Source organism: Mustela nivalis (assembly GCF_964662115.1).
Source record: "Mustela nivalis genome assembly, chromosome: 2".
NCBI lineage: Eukaryota > Metazoa > Chordata > Mammalia > Carnivora > Mustelidae > Mustela > Mustela nivalis.
Window position 1 is genome coordinate 146745805 of NC_139021.1, and position 20866 is coordinate 146766670.

General features: G+C 48.3%; 1 protein-coding gene across 15 annotated transcripts in view; it reads right to left on the reverse strand.

Annotated features, from left to right (window-relative positions):
- ARHGAP22 (Rho GTPase activating protein 22) overlaps positions 1–20866 on the reverse strand; it is a 166033-nt gene that overhangs the window by 119034 nt on the left and 26133 nt on the right. For 2 of the 15 annotated variants that reach the window (XM_082718788.1, XM_082718786.1), the window contains exon 1: positions 14660–15250. The exons of 7 other annotated variants lie outside the window; for them this stretch is intronic. In XM_082718788.1, the coding sequence (XP_082574914.1) occupies positions 14660–14693 (34 nt within the window). In that variant the 5' untranslated portion in view covers positions 14694–15250. Of the gene's footprint in view, positions 1–14659; positions 15309–20866 lie in introns of those variants that run through there. 6 more of the 15 variants (XR_014307420.1, XR_014307421.1, XR_014307422.1 and 3 more) reach the window with 6 other exon arrangements.

A 20866-nucleotide genomic window follows, 5' to 3' on the forward strand; every position in this document is an offset into this window, starting at 1 on the left:
GAGCACTTGCGCACAAGCAGGGGAAGTGGCAGGCAGAGAGAAAAGCAGGCTCCCTGCCAAGCAAGGAGTCTGATGTGGGACTCGATCCCAGGACCCTGGGATCATGACCTGAGCCAAAGGCAGCCACTTAACTGAGCCTCCCAGGAGTCCCTAAAAGATCACATTCTTAAAAGTTATACTTGTTGGCTCTTCCTGGGTCTGCCTCCCAGCTCCGCTGGTGCTGGTCTCTGGCAAGGGGGAGCTGAAGGCAGAGAGACACCGGAACAGCTTGGTCTGTGCTTCCCTACAGCACACCCCCAAAGATTCAGCTGGATCTGACATTCACTGGTCCATTCATGCGGGCCTCCTGGGCATCCACTCTGTGCTAGCCTTTGGGGGCACGGAGATGGAAGGCATGTGCCTGCCTTCACAGAGGTAAAGGGGGAGCAGAGACACCCAAATGCAAGGTCTCATGGTCATCATGGCACATGTAAGGGGAAAAGGGAACATGAAGACAGCAGGAGGAAGGCTGGGAGGCTGGAAGGCCAGTGGGGAGGTTGAAGCTGGATGAAAGAATGGCACGAACACTGGAGGGGAGCGGGCTATGCCCCCTGCAAAATACCACTGTGGATGGCAACACAGCTATGTGGCACATTGATTATTTTGAGTTGTAGGCAATTGAGAAATAGCAAGTGCTGAAGGAGCTCTCTCTCTCTCTCTCCCCTCTTTCTGCCTAAAAGAAGGGTATGACTTTCCTATATAGATGCCTTTCCTATTCCCGTGCAAGGAAGAGGAGAGTGAGACTCTGATTATAGTCTGAATAACAAACCTTACTAAACAGCCTTATCTACCATAAGCTTCCTAATCACCATCCCATAGTACTGCCCCCAGGGTTTAACTGCCTTTCCTCCTGTTTTTCTGTTTTCTGCCAGTTTAATTAACAGGACCCAGGTTCAGAACCTAAGAGGATAGAGGAAAACTTTTGCATGCCCTACACTATAGAAGCCTGGGGAAGCATGGGTGTGGCCAGCAGGGGGCACAGGAGGCAGGATGAGAGAACGTGAAGTCAGACCTGGGAATTCTGGCTCCCCAGCTCTTAACACCAACTCTCTCAGGACCCACATCTCTCCCTTCAAACAGATTATACCCTAACCTCTCCTGCTCAAGACTAATGAAAAAAACTCTTCCTTTGAGAAAGACGAGTTTGATGGACCTCCATCCATTTCTATCTACAAGCTGGACCTCCAACATCATCACACAGTGACGTCCCTCTTGCTGGGCCTCCTGTGCCTGAGCCATCACTGACACGGGTATGAAGAAGAGACGAGGAGAAGGCCTCTGTGAGCTGAGCCAGTGCTCTGTGAGATCTGCAGCTTTACCTCCCACTCACACCACATACGTCACTCTTTCCGCACCAGTGACTGGCCCCCGCATGGGCCATTTGATGCCACATCTCTGTATTTCTGTGCTTGCCAGCCTGATGAGTCCTGACTCACTCTTGAGGCATCAGTGTAACTGTTTCCTACCATGTGAAGACTTGCCCAGGAGCTTCTCAAAGCAGAGGGGTCAACTTCCATCCATTATGCTACTGCCATGACTGGCATATACATCTGGCCACACATCTCTGCGCCATATTGATTTGTGAGCTTCTTATGGCCAGGGAAGGTGTCCTCCCCACGCCTGGATCCCCACACCATAGCACAGAACCTCTCAATAAAATGCTTGCTGAGTGAATGAATGATCTTGAGACAGGAATCCTCAAGTTCAAAGAACATGGGGAAAATCAAGTCCAAGAGAACAGGTACCTCTCTAGACGATCTTCTTGGTTTGGAAGAGATCTACCAACAGGATTTCTCTTGCCCTCAGCCTGTTTTCAACCAATTAAAAAGGTAAAGGGCACGAGATCATTGATTCCATTCCTGTAAACAGAGAAGTGGCAAGCAAGGAGATAAAGCTCAGAGCCAAACCGGCATTTTCCTACTTTTCCTAGTTTGGCGTTTGGTCCAGAGTGGTTGCATGAGATCACAGAAGGGGCATAGAATTTGGAGACCTGAGGCCCCCTGGCCTCCTGGAGTCACAGATTTCCATATAAAATGGGAGCAAACAACAAATCCTATCCACCTCTTAGACTTTGGTGAGGATGAAATGAAGGGTATTTTGAAAGTGCTTTAGAAAAGGGAGGACGCGGAGTGATTGGTGGTTAGTACTGTTTTTTATTCCCACTGGCTGAGAGCCTTGAAGCTTCCTTCCTCTCTCCACACCTTGTCCCAGAGCAGCTTGCCACAGCCTCGCCACCTCCAGTTAAGATCAGCAGGCCACTCACCAGGAGCCCAAGATTGGTGGAGTCAACGTCATTCAGTATCGATTATAAATTTCATTTCTGTCTGCCTACAAGCCATTAGCTTGGATCAATATATTCTATACCCTTGGCTAAGTAATCATTGAGGCTGTTGATGATTTCAGCAGAGTCAGGGCATGTCCCTGCCTGTTGAAGTGGGGGGTGGGGCTGAAGGTGGTCTTCTGGCCCAGGCCTACCTAACCCAATGCAGGCCTGACTTGCAAATAAATCCTTCATTCCCACCTTCAAACTGTAAGGACTTGGCCAGCTCTCTAGTTCTCTGGGGTCAGAAGTCCAACTTGGAGCAACTCTAGCCCCGGACATCTGGTAGAGTCCTGTGTTCTAAGAGTGCTGGTGTTATGAACTTTGGGCATTGTCTAAAGGTAAAGACCCGAGTTTTCCTATCAGCCGGGACCTGGGAGGAGAGGCAGGAGAAAGGAGGCCTGGATTTGCAATGCATCTTTCCAGGACACACTCTGGGGGCTGGAACAGCATCCAGAAGCAGGGGAACCGAGCTGGGAATGGCTGGGTACTCTGAGTAGACATGCTCTGTACCCTCACCCCCTCTGCAACTGGCAGGTGGGAGATGCCATTGCTCCCTGAGCCTGTATTGGATACTGGCTCTCTCCCTGCCCTCAGCCACTCCCTATAGACACATTGCCCACACTGCAGTGAGTATCAGAGCCTAATGCTCCCTCCAGCCACGTCACTCCCTTATTTGAGCCCTACCTGGATATGGGATGGGTCTCTTCCTTGGGATGTATTACCATTTTCACCCTGCCCTCTTGCATTGCCGTCATAGCCGGGGGCTCATAGCTTGCCCAGCACATGCGCCCTTGGTCTTGACACATGAGGCTTTCTCTGCCTCAGAAGGCTTTCCTTTCCTGCTGCCTGGAGAGGGCCCTACAACATAAATAAGGAAGTGTACAATGGCGTTCAAGAGCCTTTGAGTTTTGAATCCCAGCACTGCCACTCCTGGCTGCAAGTTCTTTTAGCTCTCTGGAACTCAGTTTCCTCATCTGACAAATGGGGCAATGGTGATCTCTCTTCAAAAGACTAAGGGTCTTTTGAAGATGAAAGGAGATTTCATAGATGGTAGTTGTCACAGGACATAGAGATGGAAACTCCAGCCAGGAAACGAGACTTGAGAGATATGATCTCCTACACGAGGACCAGACCGAGAGGCACACTTTCAAAGAGGTCGGCAAAAATCAGCTCTGTAGCCCTGGGAAGGATGTGGAAATATTGAAGTGGTCTTGCATTTTGCAAATGAAAGTGACTCTAGGGCAAGTCATCACCCAAGAGTGGCCAGAGTTGTCACGGGACCTTACCCAGGCAGGGACAGGGGCAGGCCTGCCCCCCACCCCCCACTCTAGGATGGTTGCAAAGAAGGTTGCTTCATGAGTTGCGCTTGTTCTAAAGCATAGTTACATGAGGTCAATAGACACAAGTGATGGTTATTGCTATTATTAAATACTGGCCAGCGCACAAAGTTGAATCTATGTGTGACTCCTTGTGTGATCAGGGAGGTGAAGGCATCTGAGTCTGCAGTATTCCAGCTGGCTAATTGGTCAGAAATGTGGAGATCTGAAATAAAATAGCAGCCAAGGCTAGAATTCCTCAGCACCAGCAGGCATGCAGGGGGCCAGGCCCGCCGGGACCCAAGACACACCTTTGCACCCGCGGCCCACCATGCTGCTTCCACTCGTGAAGGCCCTTCCACAGGATACCCACTCTCTTCTTCCCAAATCCAGAGTCCTTCCCCTTTTCTACCAGCCTGCTGCTCAGCCAGGGCGATTTCCAGCTGAACAAATCTGAGACACACCAGGACAAAGTGGATGGCATGACCTCATCTTCTTTTTTTGTCCCCACACCTGGCGATGGCACTGTGAATACCATGGAAACAGGTGCTTCCCAGGGATCACATAGCCTATCATCTCTGGGGTCCACGCAACTCGGTGACACCACCCAGTCCCCACTTTTGGACAGGCCAGTATGGTGGGAAGGGAGCTTCTTGAGCCTCAGAGTTCTGTGGTTAAGCTGTTTTTTATTTTATTAGTGGGGTGATTTTGAGCATTTTACTTAAACTATCTTGCTTCCATTTTCTCCCGTGACTCACAGGGCTGGTATAAGGCACATGCTGATTGCTTGGCAGACATTTTCTGACTTTCCTGCCTTCCTTCCCTGGAGAAGAAAGTGCAAAGGCTCTCTGGGGCCTTTGATGTGTTAGTAATGAGAGAGTCATATCCTATGATTCCATTTATATGAAATTTAAGGATAGGCAAAACCACTATACCATGATTTCTTTCCATGGTGATAGAAATCAGAAGAGTGTCTGGTTGTCTGGCTGTGAGGAGAGTGAAGAGGGATAGGGAAAGAGGAGGGAACTTTCTGGGGTTAAAGGAAAGGCTCTGTGTCTTGACCTGGGTGGTGGTCAGAGCTATACACTACAGATCTGGACATTTTACTATATGTGAATTATGCTTCGATTTTAAAAAATTAGGAAAATATTAGAAATGAATCATGAAAATCCTACAATAAGCAGTAGTCACAAAATCAGGCTGCAATGTACTTTGAGGCCACTATTGTCCAAAGATTCTCAAATTGGGAATTTTATTTCCTCTGACCAGGTCCTTGAAGCTGGTCCTAGACTTTTGATTCATCTGGGGGACTTTGCAGCTTCATTTTATTTCATTCTTTAAAAAGATTTTATTTATTTATTTGAGAGAGAGAGAGAGAGAGAGAGAGAGAAAACACAAGTAGGGGGAGGGGCAGGCAACGGGAAAAGCAGGGTCCCCGCTGAGCAGGGAGCCTGAAAAGGGGCTCCCAAGCTTGGGATCATGACCTGAACTGAAGGCAGATGCTTAACTGATGGAGCCACCCAGGTGCCCCCTTCATTTTATTTCTGAGCAAACTTCTGGGAGGAGAGATAGGAGAGAGCTCAGTCTTCCGGGTGGGGGTAGAAGGCCCAGTCAGCGGTAGAGAAAATGTAGGCTTGGGCACTTGAACCACTGGGGAAGGTGACAGCCTTGAGTAGAGGGGTACTGGAGCCTGGGTTAGGATAAGGAGACCACTGTGTGAGTCTGTCGTGGCCTTCCTTCTGCAGGAAAAGCTGCTGTTCTAATCCCTAGTCCCTACCTGGCTTCTGGCCCAGACCCCAGTTCTACTCTCCAGAAACTGTTCTCCTAGACCACATCCCTGACCCGCCTTCCAGCCCCAGATCCTCTCTCTGAGTCTCAGGAAAAGCCAGATACTACGTCACTTAAGTAGGCTACTGTCCCTTTGCCATTCAACTCTTAGGGCCATGGAAGTGCTCTGTCTTAGGGAGCCATCAGTGGACAAGCTTGGGCAGGGGAGCAGGATGGAGTCACCATGGGCATATCCTGGAAGGCCACACTATTCAGAACCAAGCAATCAGAGGAGGCCTGGGAACCTCACAGTCATCCCTTCAGAGCAATCTTCTAGCCTGAACTGATATGAGGTTATGTGATCTCTGGGCTATCACTCTTCAACCAACCATTTCAAGTGGTCCTACAAGCCTTGGTGTGAAAACTGGCAATCTCCTGTTCTTCTACTACCTCCCATTCCCCAACCCCAGGAGGCAGTCACTTTCATCCTTTTTAGTTTGGCCCTTTTATTTACATCTACATTTCTAATAGTATTCATTCATTCCCATTTTTTCCCCTTGACTCACCCACCTAGTTGATGAACCCACTCATCACATCATATATTTCTTTCTTTTGTGTGGGGGAGTACACGCCAGTTCTACTCTGCTAGCCAATTTCAGTTACACCATATAGTGTCACCAACTATGACACTGTGTTTTAATCAGATCCTTAGACCTTCTTTGTCTTATAGCAGAAAGTTTGCACCCTTTTACTAAACTCTCCCTACTCACCCCTCCACCATGTCCCCTCCCCCCATCCCTGGCAACCACTTATCTACTCTCTGTTTCTATAAGTTTTCCCTTTTTAGTTTCCACATATAAGTGACACCATGTCGTATCTGTCTTTCTCTGACCTCAGCACAATGTTCTCAAGGTCAGTCCATGTTGTCACAAATGGCAGGATTTCTTTCTCATGGCTGAGTAATAATCCACTGTATCTTTCTGCACACCACATCTTCTTTGTCCATTAATCCTTTGATGGACACTTAGGTTGCTTCTATATCTTGGCTGTTGTGACTAACGCTGCAGTGAACACAGGAGGGCAGAGATGCCTCTGATATCCCATTTTCAATTCCTTTGCATATAGGCTCAGAAGTGGGGTTGCTGGATCCTATGGTAGTTCTCTGTTTAATTTTTGGAGGATCCTCCATGCTGTTTTTTACTGGCTGTACTAACTTACATTCCTAACAACAGTGTGCCACGGTTCCCTTTTCCCCATACCTTCCCTGAAAACAACATATCCTCGCGATCTCTTGGGTTCTGTTTGTTTATTTTACCATAGTCATTCTTTTTTTTTTTTTTTAAAAGATTTTATTTATTTATTTGACAGAGAGAGATCACAAGTAGATGGAGAGGCAGGCAGAGAGAGAGAGAGAGAGAGGGGGAAGCGGGCCCCCTGCTGAGCAGAGAGCCCGATGCGGGACTCGATCCCAGGACCCTGAGATCAAGACCTGAGCCGAAGGCAGTGGCTTAACCCACTGAGCCACCCAGGTGCCCTACCATAGCCATTCTAACAGGTCTGCGGCAGTATCTCTTGTGGTTTCGATCTGCGTTTCCCTGACATAAATTCTGCTGACTGGCGATCAGACATACAATCGGCAATTGTATGTCTTAAATATGTCTGTATTTAGTTCCTCTGCCCATTTTTAAATAGAATTGCTTGGATTTTATCTTTTTGCTATTAAATTGTGTGAGCTCCTTATATATACTGGATACTGAGCCCTTATTACATACATGATTTGCAAATAGTGTCTCCCATTTTCATTTTGTTGATGGTTTCTTTTGCTGTGCAGAAGCTTTTAAGTTTGATGTGGTCCCGCATTTATTTTTGTTTTTGTTTTTTGTTACCTCTGCTTTTGGTGTCAAATTAAAAAAAAAAAATCATCACCAAAACCAACATCAAGGAGCTCACCACCTACGTTTTCATCTAGGAGTTTTATGGCTCCAGGTCTTAGTCTTTGATCCATTTCAAGATGATTTTTCTATACGGTATAAGAAAATGGTCTAGTTTTGTTCTTTTGCACGTGACTGTCCAGTTTTCCCCATTTACTGAAGAGACTCTCCCTTCCCCATCCTTTATTCTTGGCTTCTTTGTCATAAATTAATAGGCCATACATGCTTGGGTGTATTTCTGGGCTCTCTATCCTGTTGCATTGACTTAAATATTTGTTTTTATGCCAACTCACTTCTTGATTTTTCTTTTTTAAGTATTATTTGTTAACCTATCATGATGGAAAGTGAGGACTTTATTTCTTTGACTCCCCTGGCCCCATCATACACAAGTACCCACTCCATCCTCCCACCATAGTTATATTGTAATTTTGGTTTGTTCAACATGCCAAATTTGCATTATTAATTTTCACTATGTAACTGCTATTCCCAGTTGAGCTATGTAGATATTGTAGTAATTTTTCCTTTTATGCATCACTGGCTTTCCCTGGAGTTCATAATTATCTTGCTTCTTTTCATTTGCAGAGTTTCCTACTACATATTAATAATTCAACCTTAAATATTCCAATAGTTGTCTAAATTTAATCTCCATGTGTTCATATGCAGTGAGCATCTTCTTAAAAATATCACCACAACACCAAAAAAGCAAATAACCTAATTAAAAATGGCAGAAGGCATGAATATTTTTTCAAAGACATCCAGATGGCCAACAGACATATGAAAAGATGCTCAACATCACTGATCACCAGGGAAATGAAAATCAAAATCTCAATGGGCTATCCCCTCACACCTGTCAGAAGGGATAAAATCAAAACCACAAGAAACAAGTGTTGGTAAGGATGTGGAGAAAAAGGAACCCTCATGTACTGTTGTTAGGAATGCAACCTGGTGTAGCCACAGTGGAAAACAGTCTGGAGTTTCCTCAAAAAATTAAAAATAGAGTTACCATATGATCCAGTAATTTTACTATTGGATATTTCCCCAAAAAAGTAAAAATACTAATTTTCAAAGATATGTGCCCCCCATGCTTATTGCAACATTATTCACAATTGCCAAGATATGCAAGCAACCCAAGTGTCCATGAATAGATGAATGGATAAAGAAGATGTGTATACATATATATACACACAAATACTCACATACAGATACACACACACACACACACACAGGAATATTATTCAGCCATAAAAAAGAATGAAATGTTATCATTTGCAACAACATGGAGGCATCTAGAAGGTATAATGCTAAGTGAAATAAGTCAGTCAGAGAAGAATAAATACCATGATTTCATTCATATGTGGAACTTAGGAAACAAAACAAATGAACAAAGAAAAAAGAGACAAAAAACCAGACTCTTAAGTAGAGAGAGCAAACTGGTGGTTGCCAGAGGGGAGGTGGGAAGGAAGACGACTGAAATAGGTGAAGGGGATTAAGAGGACACTTAGAGCGATGAGCACTGCGTAATGTATAGAATTGTTGAATCTCTATATTATACACCTAAAACTAGTATAATACTATATGTTAGTTTAACACACTTTAAAAATTAAAAATTAGGGGCGCCTGGGTGGCTCAGTGGGTTAAGCCACTGCCTTCGGCTCAGGTCATGATCCCAGGGTCCTGGGATTGAGTCCTGCATCGGGCTCTCTGCTCAGCCTGCTTCCCTCTCTCTCTGCCTGCCTCTCTGTCTACTTGTAATCTCTGTCTGTCAAATAAACAAATAAAATCTTTAAAAAAAAATAAAAATTAAATAAAAATAAAAACAAATGACTGCATCTTATGACTGGAAAGATCTATACTCTCCCCCCACTCCCATCCCACCTGGGACTTGCAGGGCTACCGACCATGGTCTTTGGCTGGTGTGGATCCCTGCCCTGGGTCAGGGAGAGAGGTCAGAAGCCTTGGCATCGGAAAGACATGAGTACACATGCCGCCACTTGTGGGCAGGGCCCCTACGATGCTCTTTCCATATCTGCTAACATGGGAGCACTGATGCCCCTTCATACTGTGGTTATGAGAATTCATGAAATACAGTAGAGATCCCTCGAGCATGGAGGACACATGGTAAATGATGGGTTACTTTCCTATGGGGAAAATCAAGAACAATGAGTCCACTCAAAGTACTTTGTCTCCTAGAGCTTTCTTTGTCCATCACCAAAGGACTGACCAGGCTCTGCCCATTCATCAAGGCTTCCAAGACACTGATGGCTAGAGCTGCTGAAACATGGCCCATGAGTTCTGTGATTTCTGCGAAAAGAAGGGGTCTTCTTCATAGCAACATCAATTTTATTTTGAAATATTCTAAACAAAGGCAGAAACCCTGACAGAAAATATTGATAGGATAGTGACATAAAAATTAAAAACTGATGTACATCTGTGGGAAAAAAAACCTGATAAAAAAAGTAAAAGTCACGCAACACATAGGGAAAATATTTGCACTATATAAATCAGTTGGGGGAGGGGGCTGACTTTCCTAAGGACCTGGATCAGTTAGGGCAGACAGTGCTTCCACCTCCCAGGCTAATGCTTTCCCTACTGCCCATGCATCCATCCACCCTCCATTCAAAATATATGTACTGAGTTCCTTCTGGTGTCTGATATTGAAGTATAATGATATTCAAAACCAGAAATGGTTCCTGCCCTCATGGAACTCAGTCCAGTGGGGTGACAAATGTCCATCAGATCATTCCATCTGGGAGTGTACAACTCTAATCCAAGGCAAATGCTGTAAAGAAGGGAGAGCTTGCAGCAGAGAACCTAGCTTAGATTGCGGTATATGGGAGGACTTCCCTGGATGGCAACACTTGAACTGAGAACTGGAAGGTGAGTTGGAGTCAAGGAATGCCTGTGTGTAGGAAGGAGAGGGAAAGAAAGAGGGAGAGACAGAGAAAGAGATAGAGATAGCGAGAGAGACAGAGAGAAGGGAGAGGCATTCCAGGCAGGGAAAATGGTGTGCTAAGGCCCTGTGGTAGGAGGCCGGGGGAACAACTGAAGAACGGGAAGAAGGCCCATGTGGCTGGAGCCTGGAGATTGAGAGGAGGCTGGAGAGGTGGCCACTGGCTAGACTGTAAGGGGGGTCTTGTGGGCCATGGTAAGGGTTTGGACTTTACCCCAAGGAGCAATGGGGAAGCCACTGAAGGATTCTACATTGGGGAAGAGGCTGGAGATGAATGTATGCCTAGATTTACACATGAAAACATAGCCCTGGCTTTGGATTGGAGAATGGATGAGGGTGGGTAGGAGTGAGGTAGTCTTACTGCCAAAGTCCAGGTGAGAGATGATGATGGCTGAGGGTGGGTGAGGCAGGACGATAAGTGAGACAGGCAGAGTCCAGAGCTCTTTGGATAAAGCAACAGGGCTGCCCCGCATTCCTCATCCTTGTGGACTAGGGAAAGACCAGAACAGGACTGACAGAACACACCAGTCTCTGAAGACCCAAGTCCGATTACAGTGGAATTTCAGAAAGGAGAACCAACCCAGCCAGCTGGGGCTGCATCAGGGTCAAGTATTTTGGGGCTCTGTTCTGACTATAGCTGGAGAGATGGGGAATCAGGTCTGGTTCTAACCAGGTGCTCCCAGGGACTCTGTGAGCAGAGGAGGGAGTAGTGGGGAAGGCCTAGGATGTGGGCCTAGGCCATGTGAACATGGTAGTGGGCCTGAGGGAATGACATGAGGCTCCGATGCTCTTCCTCTCTTATTCCCAGAAGAGAAGGTACCTGCTCTACATTTTTATTTTCTATATTGAAAAAGAAATCACAACTTTCACCATGTCATTAAGCACGCAGACTTGTGACTTGCTCCATTGTATATGTAATACATTCAAAGAGTTTTAGTGAATTTATCTTATTTTTCTTCTGGGAAAACTGGTAAAGGCAGGGGTAAACTATCTCTTCTAGTTCTACTCTGGGAATATGGAAATGGGACTCAGTAGAGGAGGAGCTTGCTGGGGCAAAGCAATAGGAAAGTGTCTCTGGAAGAGACCTCTGGACCCAGGGGTAAAGCAGGGAAACACATCTGGCTCCAAACAGCCTGGACCCAATAGGCCATGACTAGCTAGGATGAGTGTGAACTGGTCCTAAGCAAACAATGGTGAGTTAAAATCACTTATTGTATTAATGGCGGATGCACGCTGATTTGAGGGAATCTGGACCACCTTCCTGACATCAGTCTGAATTTCATGCTGCACTTAAATGCAAGCACACTATTTGAATTCACCTGTCTGTTCTGAGCCACTTCCAGCTAGTTTGGGTGCCTGTTTTTTTGAATTGCCTTCTCCATGTGTGTGTGTCCACATACCAACTCCTGCCTCTTTAGCCTCTAACTTCTTAGAAACTGAGCGTGGTCGGGGCATGAAAATTGAACAAACTTAGTTCTATGTACTGGTAAAGGACAATAGGGTTTTCCTTGGGAGGGTCTTGATCTTGACATCTCCCCCTCCTTAGAAAGGAGAACTGAGCACAGCTGTCAGGGTGTTAGCAGCCTCTGCGTGCTCACTCAGGGCTGGCCTGATGGAGGTCTGCCAGGAATTTAACAGCCAACATGCCTCTGAAGAAGGGTCCCTGGGGAGCCCCTATCTGCCGAGCAGTGTTTGGGCCAGACCCCAGAGGCTTTTGAGCTGGCTGAGGCTGATTTTATGAACTATCTCAGAAAGCCACCCCAGTCTTTTTCGTGCAACCTAGCATATCCACGTAGCGATATTGCCTGGAGGTCTATCTGGAATATGGATGGTTGCAACAAGGCGGTGTCTGGATACCAAGGGCTGTGATCTGCGTACTCTGACTCGCTGTGTTTATGACATGTATCCTGCCCTGCTCCTAAAATGTTTAATGAGAGGGGGATGAATTTTGAGGTGTGCTCTTCTTTTTACCACTTCTACCACGGCCCAATTACTTAATGGTACACACACACACACACACACACACACACGCACAAAAACTTGGTCTGTATTTCTCCAGAAACGTCCCCAGGGAGAACTATTCCTTAACAAGCTGCAAGCCTGACCTTACACAAGCCAATTCCAGACCTGGTCCCAGCCCCGTGCTGTGCCTGCTGCCCCTCCCTGCCCCCAGCTCCCAACTCCTATTCCCATGCACCTGCCCCTCCCAAGGCACCCACACGTGCCGCACCCTGCTTGCAACATGGCCTTGTTCTTCCACCATTCTTTGCCTAGTTAGCTCCCTGTCACCTCCCAGCTCACAGCCCAAAGACCTCACACTTCCTCTGGATGCTACACTTGTAGTAGATGCTCCTAGAATGCTTCTTACCATAGTATATGAACATACATTTTTGTGGGTAAGTGGTAGGCTGACTTACGGCACCATAAACGTCATCTTTTACTGTATCTTACCAGATAATATCATCAAGTAGAACGTTCCTCAACCTTAGGGCCATAGACATTTGGGGCCAGATAATTCTTATTGTGGGCTTGTCCTCTGCTTTGTAGGATGTTCAGTTTTGTCCCTGTTCTCTACCCACTAGAAGCCAGTAGCCCTTCAGTTGGAACTACCAAAAATGTCTCCAGACAATGCCAAAAGTACCCTGGGGAGGGGGCAAGATCACACCTGGCTGAGAACCACTGACCTAGGACAACTGCTTGTAAGAAGTTTGGGATTTCAAAGGCTGGTTTCCTGAGAGCCCCTTTGCTGAAGCCTCTTTCTAGACAAGCACTACACAACAGGCATATAATATGAGTCACATGTGTAACTATTTATCAATAGTTTATAAATACAGTACAGTTTACAATATAGCAGTTCCAGTAGCTGCTTTAAAAATAGGTGAAATTAAATTTAATAACATATTTTATTTAACTCAACATATCCACCTATTGTCATTTCAGCCTGAACGCAATATAATTATCAGTAAGATATTTTGCATTCTTTTTTTCTGCCAAGTCATCAAAATCTAGTGTGTATGTCTCTCAGTTTGGACTAGCCATATATCAAGGGCTCAACAGCCACTTCCGGCCAGTGGCTAATACATTCGACAGGGCTGGGGCGGTGGACTTAAGTTTTCTCAAAAGGCATGTAGGGCCTGTCCCACCCCTTTAGGTGATCAATAAATTGCACTCCTACCGCTCAGGTCACTAAATTGCACTCCTACCCAGCAGAGCCATGCATAACTCTCTTTTGCCCACTGGGGTCCACAGGCTATGATCCATTTGGAGCAACCCACAGAGGGGTCCCGGCAGTGGTGACCATGCTCTGGAGGGCCAGCTCACCCCGTAGTCATCTGTGAATAGCTAATGTGATGGGTGTGTTGCCTGTGATCCACAGGAGGCTGGAGGGTTCCTGTCACACACATACCAGGTGAGACACGCCGTTTCCAAGCTCCCCAGGCAGATGTTCCACCCACCTCCAAACCACCTGTCCTCATACTCATTGCTCCAAAGTGAGGCTCAGCCCTCCGTAAACACTGGCCACCTGCAAAGATGCATTTTATTTTCTTAAAGGACAGATGTTCTTATCTAAAATGACACTGGCCAAGAAGTTGCAGTCCCTAGGGTGATGCTGTCCCTAGGCCAGGGAATTGTCCTGGGTCTCCAGACCACTCTGCAGGGACACAGGCTGGCTGGTGGGCACTAGCCCAGTCCCACAAGATCATCCAGCAAGATTCTCCAGACTCCCACCTCTGACTTATTTCTAGATGTATGCCCTCGGCACTCTCATCTCCAGGCGGTGCCGCCTCCTGGGAGTTCTCCCCATGGGGGCGCCCGCCTGCCTCTGGCCTGCCAGAGGAATTGTTTTCTGCAACCCAGCCCTGGGCAGCTCCCGAAGGCTCTACCCAGCACCCTCCCAGGCCACAGGAGCGAGGACTCCCCCTTGGACCTGGCCGTCTCCAGAAGCCAGGACATGGCCCTCCCTAGTGAAGGCCACTTCTGCTTGGCTGCTGGGGCAAATCACGAGCACTGAGCGTTTCCTTTTTAGTAAAGGAACACAGTTTTCCCGAAGTTGTCACCTGGTCACTTTGTGCAACTCGGGAACTCGGCAAAACACAGACCATGGGGTGAGGGTCCCCCTCACACAGACCAGAGCATTAAAATGGCCATTGGGCACTAGCAGCTCTGGTCTGACGCCCACAGACCCTGGGAGCCTCACTGGGCAGGCAATGAGGAGGATGCCCCTGGAATGCCTGCCTCAGCTCACCCCCGGTGCCGCAGCGTCTCAGCGTCTGCACGTGTTAGCCAAGAGACACACACTATGCCCAGATCCACCCCAGGAAGTTGGACTTACCCCTCCTGGCTTGCCTGATCTTTGGGCTCAGCATATTCCAGAAGCCGCCAGGCTGGAGTCCTTGGGCAGATCATGCTGTCATCCACTTCCCTTTTCTCTTCCTCTGGCCCAACTGCCCCTCCTGCTGCCCCACTCCAGCCCCCATGGTTGCTGGCTTTACAGGAGAGTTTCCCTTTCCTTGCTGCTGACCAATGGCTTGCCTTGGACTACACAAACCTCAATGCATTATTTATCCATCCCAGAATTAATTCCCATTCCAGCGAACCAGTAAAAGGCTCGGTAAGGGCTGCTGATCAATCACTGGGCCAGGGCGGGGCAGAATGGCTGCCCCTCTGCCCCGGGGTGCCTGCCTCACTACCCATCCGGGAGCCCCGAGAGTGGGGCTCTGCTCCCTGCGGGGTGGGCGGTGGCGGGCAGACGGGCGGGTCCGCGAGGAGGGTTCCCAGCCGCGCGGGCGGGTTGGAAGGCTCTGGGTTCCCGAGCGGATCCGCCCACTGCGCGGGGAGGGCCCGTCCGGCGAGCTGCAGGCAAAGGAAAGCCGCTGGAAATCCACGCGGCTGCCCTGTCCTTCTGTCCTGCCAAGCAACCCCCTTCCCGTCCAGCGTTCTTGGAAGAGAGGGGAGACCCCGCCCGTCCAATGCGACCTGCTCTGCCTGATGTCCCCAGCCATGGGCGGCGGGGGTGGGGGTGGGGGCTGGCTAGGAGGCGGTTTCTGAGCTCACTGTTCAACTGTGAAAGAGAGGTGTGTCTTACGCTGAGCTGGCGAGCTGGTGGCCTGGGTGGTATTCCCATCCTCTGGGGATGGGCCCAGCAACCAGCAAGCAGAGGGATGCCCCCTGAGGATGTTTATTCTGCCTTAACACGGTGACAGCAATCAGAATGCAGGTGAAGCACTTAGTTTGGGGCCCACACACAGTAGGGTCTCAGAAACTGTTCACCAAGTAGTGAATCTGCAAATTGTCATGTTTCCATTTAATACTAGCATAACTCTAAAGAGTGCATAGTGGTGCTTTGGGGGAGTTCAGCCTCAAGGCCTAAAAATTGCCCAAGAAATGCAATGGCAGTAATAGCTATCATTTATTAGGTGCCTGCTATGTGTCTGGTATTAAGGCTAGTACTTCATATCCCGCAGCTCATTTAATTCTCCAATTCTCTGAGGCAGGTGCTAATGTCATGGCTTTTCAGATAAAGAAATGTTAAATAACTTGCCCAAAGTCAAACAATACTGTCAGGACAGGAATCGGAACCCTGGACAGTGTCTACAGCTGATGATTTTCTGTGATGCCAGTCTCTCTAAATTCCCAAATTCTAACTACCTCCTGGGAGCAGTTTTTTGCTTGAGAGTCCTCAGTGAACTTGTTGGATGGTGAGGATCGTCTTTGTGCCCCTGAAATGACCCCACGTGCTGTGTTAGAGATTTGTGTCTGGGGTTAGATTGTTCCGAGTCTGAGAGCTGTGTTGTCCTCTCCATTGAAGACGAGGCGCATGAAAGATGACCGCTCTGTTTGAATGGCCTTGCTCCCTCCCTGATCCCTAGAGTGCCTCCATGCCCACAGATCCCCAAATGAAGCATTAATGTGGGATCAAATCCCGTAGCTGGATGTCCAGAAGCTCTGGAGGCTAGTGGTTTAGCCTCTGCAGCAATCCATGTTAGAGAGGACAGGGTCTGGCATATAGAGAGGAGGGAAGAATTGGAGATGTCAAGGACTCACTGGGATGTGGGGGTCCAACGGCCAGGTGGCCCAAAGAAAGCAGAGTCCATGGAGACAACGTTGTTTTACTCAGAATCCAGTCCCTTTCTCCGGACCTCAGCCACCCCTCAGAAGAGAGGAATCAGTATTTTGAGATAATATTCAAGGCCTTTCATGGTACAGTCCCTGCCTTCATCCGTGATCTATCTCCTGCTGATGTTACGTGACTGTGCAGCTCCTGTGTGCCCCCGTGCCTTTGCACCAGCGGTTCCCTCTTCTAGGAGTGTCCTTTCCCACAGTTTCAGTTGCATCATAAGCCTGATCATTCTGAGCAAGTCCCTTTGAAACTCTCCTGATTCTACCACCAGAAGGAGCCATTAAGCACTTCCCCAGGGCTCTTAGCTGTGTCTCACCCCTCCTGCACTCCCTGTCCTGAGCCTCAGGCTGGACTCAGGCCATGAGCCCTGTGAGGAATACTGCCTTGAGGGACAGCTCCAAGAAATACTACTGAATGACCAAATTGCCCTCCTTCTCCTTTCAGGCCAGGTAGAGGCCGGGTCAGGCTGGGACACAGGCCACCCGGGAGGACTGGGGAGGCTACAGATCTGGAAAATCTCATGTTGACATCAGGGTCACAGGGTGAGGTCCTGTGGCCAGTGACAATGTCTTGAGCAATCGTGAAGCCCTGTGAGTAATGCAGCCTGGACCACGTCCTCCAAACCAGAGGCAGGAAAATGCCCTGAAGACTTAGTTTGGGTCCACTCACACTTGTTTTGGTTAAGAAACCACCCCCGGGTGCTTTTCCTGTGCAGCTGTTTCCCCCAATGACATGAAGTCGCTGCACTCACCCGCCTGCTTTTCCTGGGATCAGTGTTAGACTCGGAAAAAAATATCAGAGGCTCTGGGCTCAAACCCAGAAGTAAAGCTGGGAACAGGGCAAGAGCTAGTCTGGACCCTGCACCTGAGAACGATGGGTCCAGCTGGAAGGGACATTAGTGCCCCCTCCTTCCTCAAGTTTACAAAGGGAAAATACAGGCCTCACACAGAAGTAGAGGTAGAAAGGCAGCCCTCTCCCCATGGCCTTGCCCCTGCCTACCTGGCACTGCCTCCCCAGCAGTGGTCCTGGGTCTCCCCCAGTTTCCAGCCCGGCATTTTCCGAGGCCACTGTGGGCCTGACTTGGCCAGGCCCTGAAGGGTGAGTAGGAGTGTTGGAAGGGCAGAACTCTCCAAAGGCGGATGCTGGAAGGCACACCTCTTGGACGGGTGGTCACCCATCAATATCACCGGCCACGTCCAGCTCTGCTTCAGGTCAGTGGTTCTCAACCCTGGCTGCACATTGGGGAGTTTTGACAACTAATTTCTGTGTCCCATCTGCCATCGGGTCCTGTTTAGTCTGGCATGTGCACTGGTCATTGGGAGTCATAAAAGCTCCTCGGGTGATCCAGCATGTGGCCAGGGTTGAGAACCACTACTTTAGAAGATAATTGCATATCTTTGAGCCCGGGGATATCAGAGGCAGTCACTGCCTGCTGTCACCCCAAGGGAGTCTTCTTCCTAGACAGGGGCATGTGTTGCCAGTCTCCCAGTCAGAAAGTGGAAAAGGGCCCCCCCCCTCCCAAGTCTCAACGGGAGACTGCTCCATTCCACATGGAGCCACAGGTATGGTTACAGCCTGTTCACTGTACAAAGGTGTCCCGTAGAGGGGGGAGTAGGGCTGGAACCCTAACGCTGACAAAGCTGTGTGTTCTTGCACTATTAGAGGGATCTGCTGCCACCAGGAGGGCGAGCCTTCCTCTGTTTTTTTACCAAGATGTCATCTAGATAGCAGGACCCGGCTTCCCTATTCCAGAATCTGCAGAGAGGATAGGGGGTGCTCTTCTAGAGGCAGAGGGAGAAAACAGTGCTCCCCTGGGTCTGAGATGCCTGCTCAGTGCTCACCAGCACCAATGTCCCCTGACTTCCTGCTTCGACTGCTCTCTGTCCCTGTTGCCACAAGGCTGAGGTTCCATTTCTCTGGTGTGTCACTCCTGCCCATCCCTGTGGTGTGCTGGAACAGCTAGCCAGAACAAAAGCCAATGAGAGCTGATTGCTAAGTTTTCAGGAATTTTGTGATTTTAATGCAGGCATCATTAGATATTACATTACATAAACCTACAGTGAACTGAATCAGATTAAAAACGGAATGCCTACCCAACTCACATCACTTACTAATTATTTTACTACATTTTAGTACTTTCTACATTCTCAAGGTCATTTGCACCTATTGTATCGTGTGGTGAAAATACTATTGTGAGGGTTGACTTTGTATGTCATTCTAACTGGGTCATGGGGCACCCAGCCAGACATTTGGTCAAGCATTACTCTCAGTGTCAATGTGAAGGTGTTTCTGGATGAAATTGGCATTTGAATTAGTAGACTGAATAAAGCATGTTGCCCTTCCTGGTGTGGGTGGGTCGCACCCAATCAGTCGAGGGCCTGAAAAGAACGAAAAACCTCACCTTCCTATGCATAGAAGGGAACGCTCCTGCCTGACTGCCTTCAGCCAGGACGTTGTTTTTTTTTTTTTTCTCCTGTCTTTGGGGCTAGAACTGAAAATTGGCTCTTCCTGGGTCTTGAGCCTGCTGGCCTTTGAACTAGAACTACACAACCTTCGTTAGTGTCCAGCTTGTCAACTATAGGTCTTGGGACTTTTCAGCTTCTATAACATACAGTACCTATGTATGCATAAATATGTATATGTTCTTATTATACTCTTGAGAGATATATAGCTCTCTCCTGTGTGTTCCGTTTCTCTCAAGAACCCTAATTCATCGTTTATTGGGTTTCAATCGCACATCTCTTGGCAGCTCCTCGTTCAGGGATCATGCTGGTAGTTTGAAATGGACGGTGGTGGGAGTATTTACATCAAGAAAAACACGTTATCAATTCAGACTTAAATTTTTTTGCCTTCCAGAGAGCCAGTCGTGAGGTGTTTTTGCCAGCCCACCCCTGTCCATGCCCTACCCTGTCGACCTTGTATGCCCCCCAACGGTTGACTCCTTGCTGAGGGCAGAGGAGACAAGCTCTGCACCAGCTCTGTCCTTGTCTCCCTCCTGGACATGTCCAGATGCCCTGTCTTTCCCAGGCTCCTTGCAGCTCCGTGTGACTGTCCTAGATATTGTTTCTGAGCAGACGCGATGAGGCAGCTTCTAGGCCTGGCCTATAGGACTCCTCCCTCCAACACTCCTCCAGGCTTGTCTCCCTTTTTCTGGGGCCACCTGGAAGGCCCATGCAGGAGGCGGCCGAGGTCCTGTGGTCTGAGACCCTGAATGACTGAGTGAGGCCAAGCCCCACTGTCAACCTAGAAACATCTCCGATGGCTAGGAGACGGAGAGCCATGAGCCAGCTGGTCCTCTTCCTGATCCAGCTGACCTTCCACCACATATATCCTCCGCCTGCCCCTCTTTGCCTACCAGATGTTGATGCTCCCCTTTGGACACTGTTTCAGTGTCCCCTCCCTGCTCAGTGACCACAGTCAGAGTCCAGCACCTTTACTATCTCCTCATCCCTCATGCCTGAGGCCACAGGAACCTTCTAAAAGGCCTCTTGCCAGGGCTGATGAAGACCTGACCCATAATTTAAATATATAAAATTTAAATTACCCATAATTATTACCCAAAATCAACCCATAATTTAAAAATTAACCCATAATTTAAATATGATAACCCATAATTTAAATATAAACTATAAACAAAACTTAAGAGTATGTTGAATTTAAAGTATTCTTTCTAGAGTTTTTAATTGCACAATTGTGTGGGATTCATCAAAGGTGAACTTTTCTGCCGCTTTGGTGGCCTGGCCTTGTGAGTGCTCTGAGTATATCCTTGGTTTTGCCTGAGGGCACTTGGGTGCTTCAGGGCCTCTCTCCCTGCCCGCGCTCCCACAGTCCTGTGGCCTTAGGTCTAAAGTCTGCCTCTGCCGTTGGCCCAATGCCTCCTTCAAATGCTTCACCTGGCTTCTCATTTCAGTCCCATGCACACACCTCAGTGTAGGGTACAGCCTCGCATACACAGCCCAGGCCCCCAGAATGGGTCTAGAGCCTGGACCCCTAGTTTTCTGGGTCTTTGGTGTCCTAGGCTCCTGGCCAGAGAATCAGAAGGATAACGATGCAGAATCCAGGACTGGGCATTGCAAAACCACCCAGACAAGAGAGTAGAGACCAGAACTCGGAGACTTTGCTTGGAAAGCCCCTCGGTTGTGACTTAAAGCCTCTGGGCATGGTTTCTAGAGTTCTGCAGCCCTGACATCAGGGCAGAGGGGGCCTGGGTTACCAAGTGGGTTCAGAAAACACAGCCTTCGGTTCCAACTTACACTGTCACACTTGTCACACCTCGCCTTCAACTTAGGACAGGCTAAAGTCTAGGCAGCTGATGTCCGGGACAGGGGTGCTTGCTGTGTGTGATGGATGAGTGACTGGTATGCTGCCTGGGTTCTCTAGGACAGATGCTAAAGATAAGAGTTTTATTGGGAATTAACA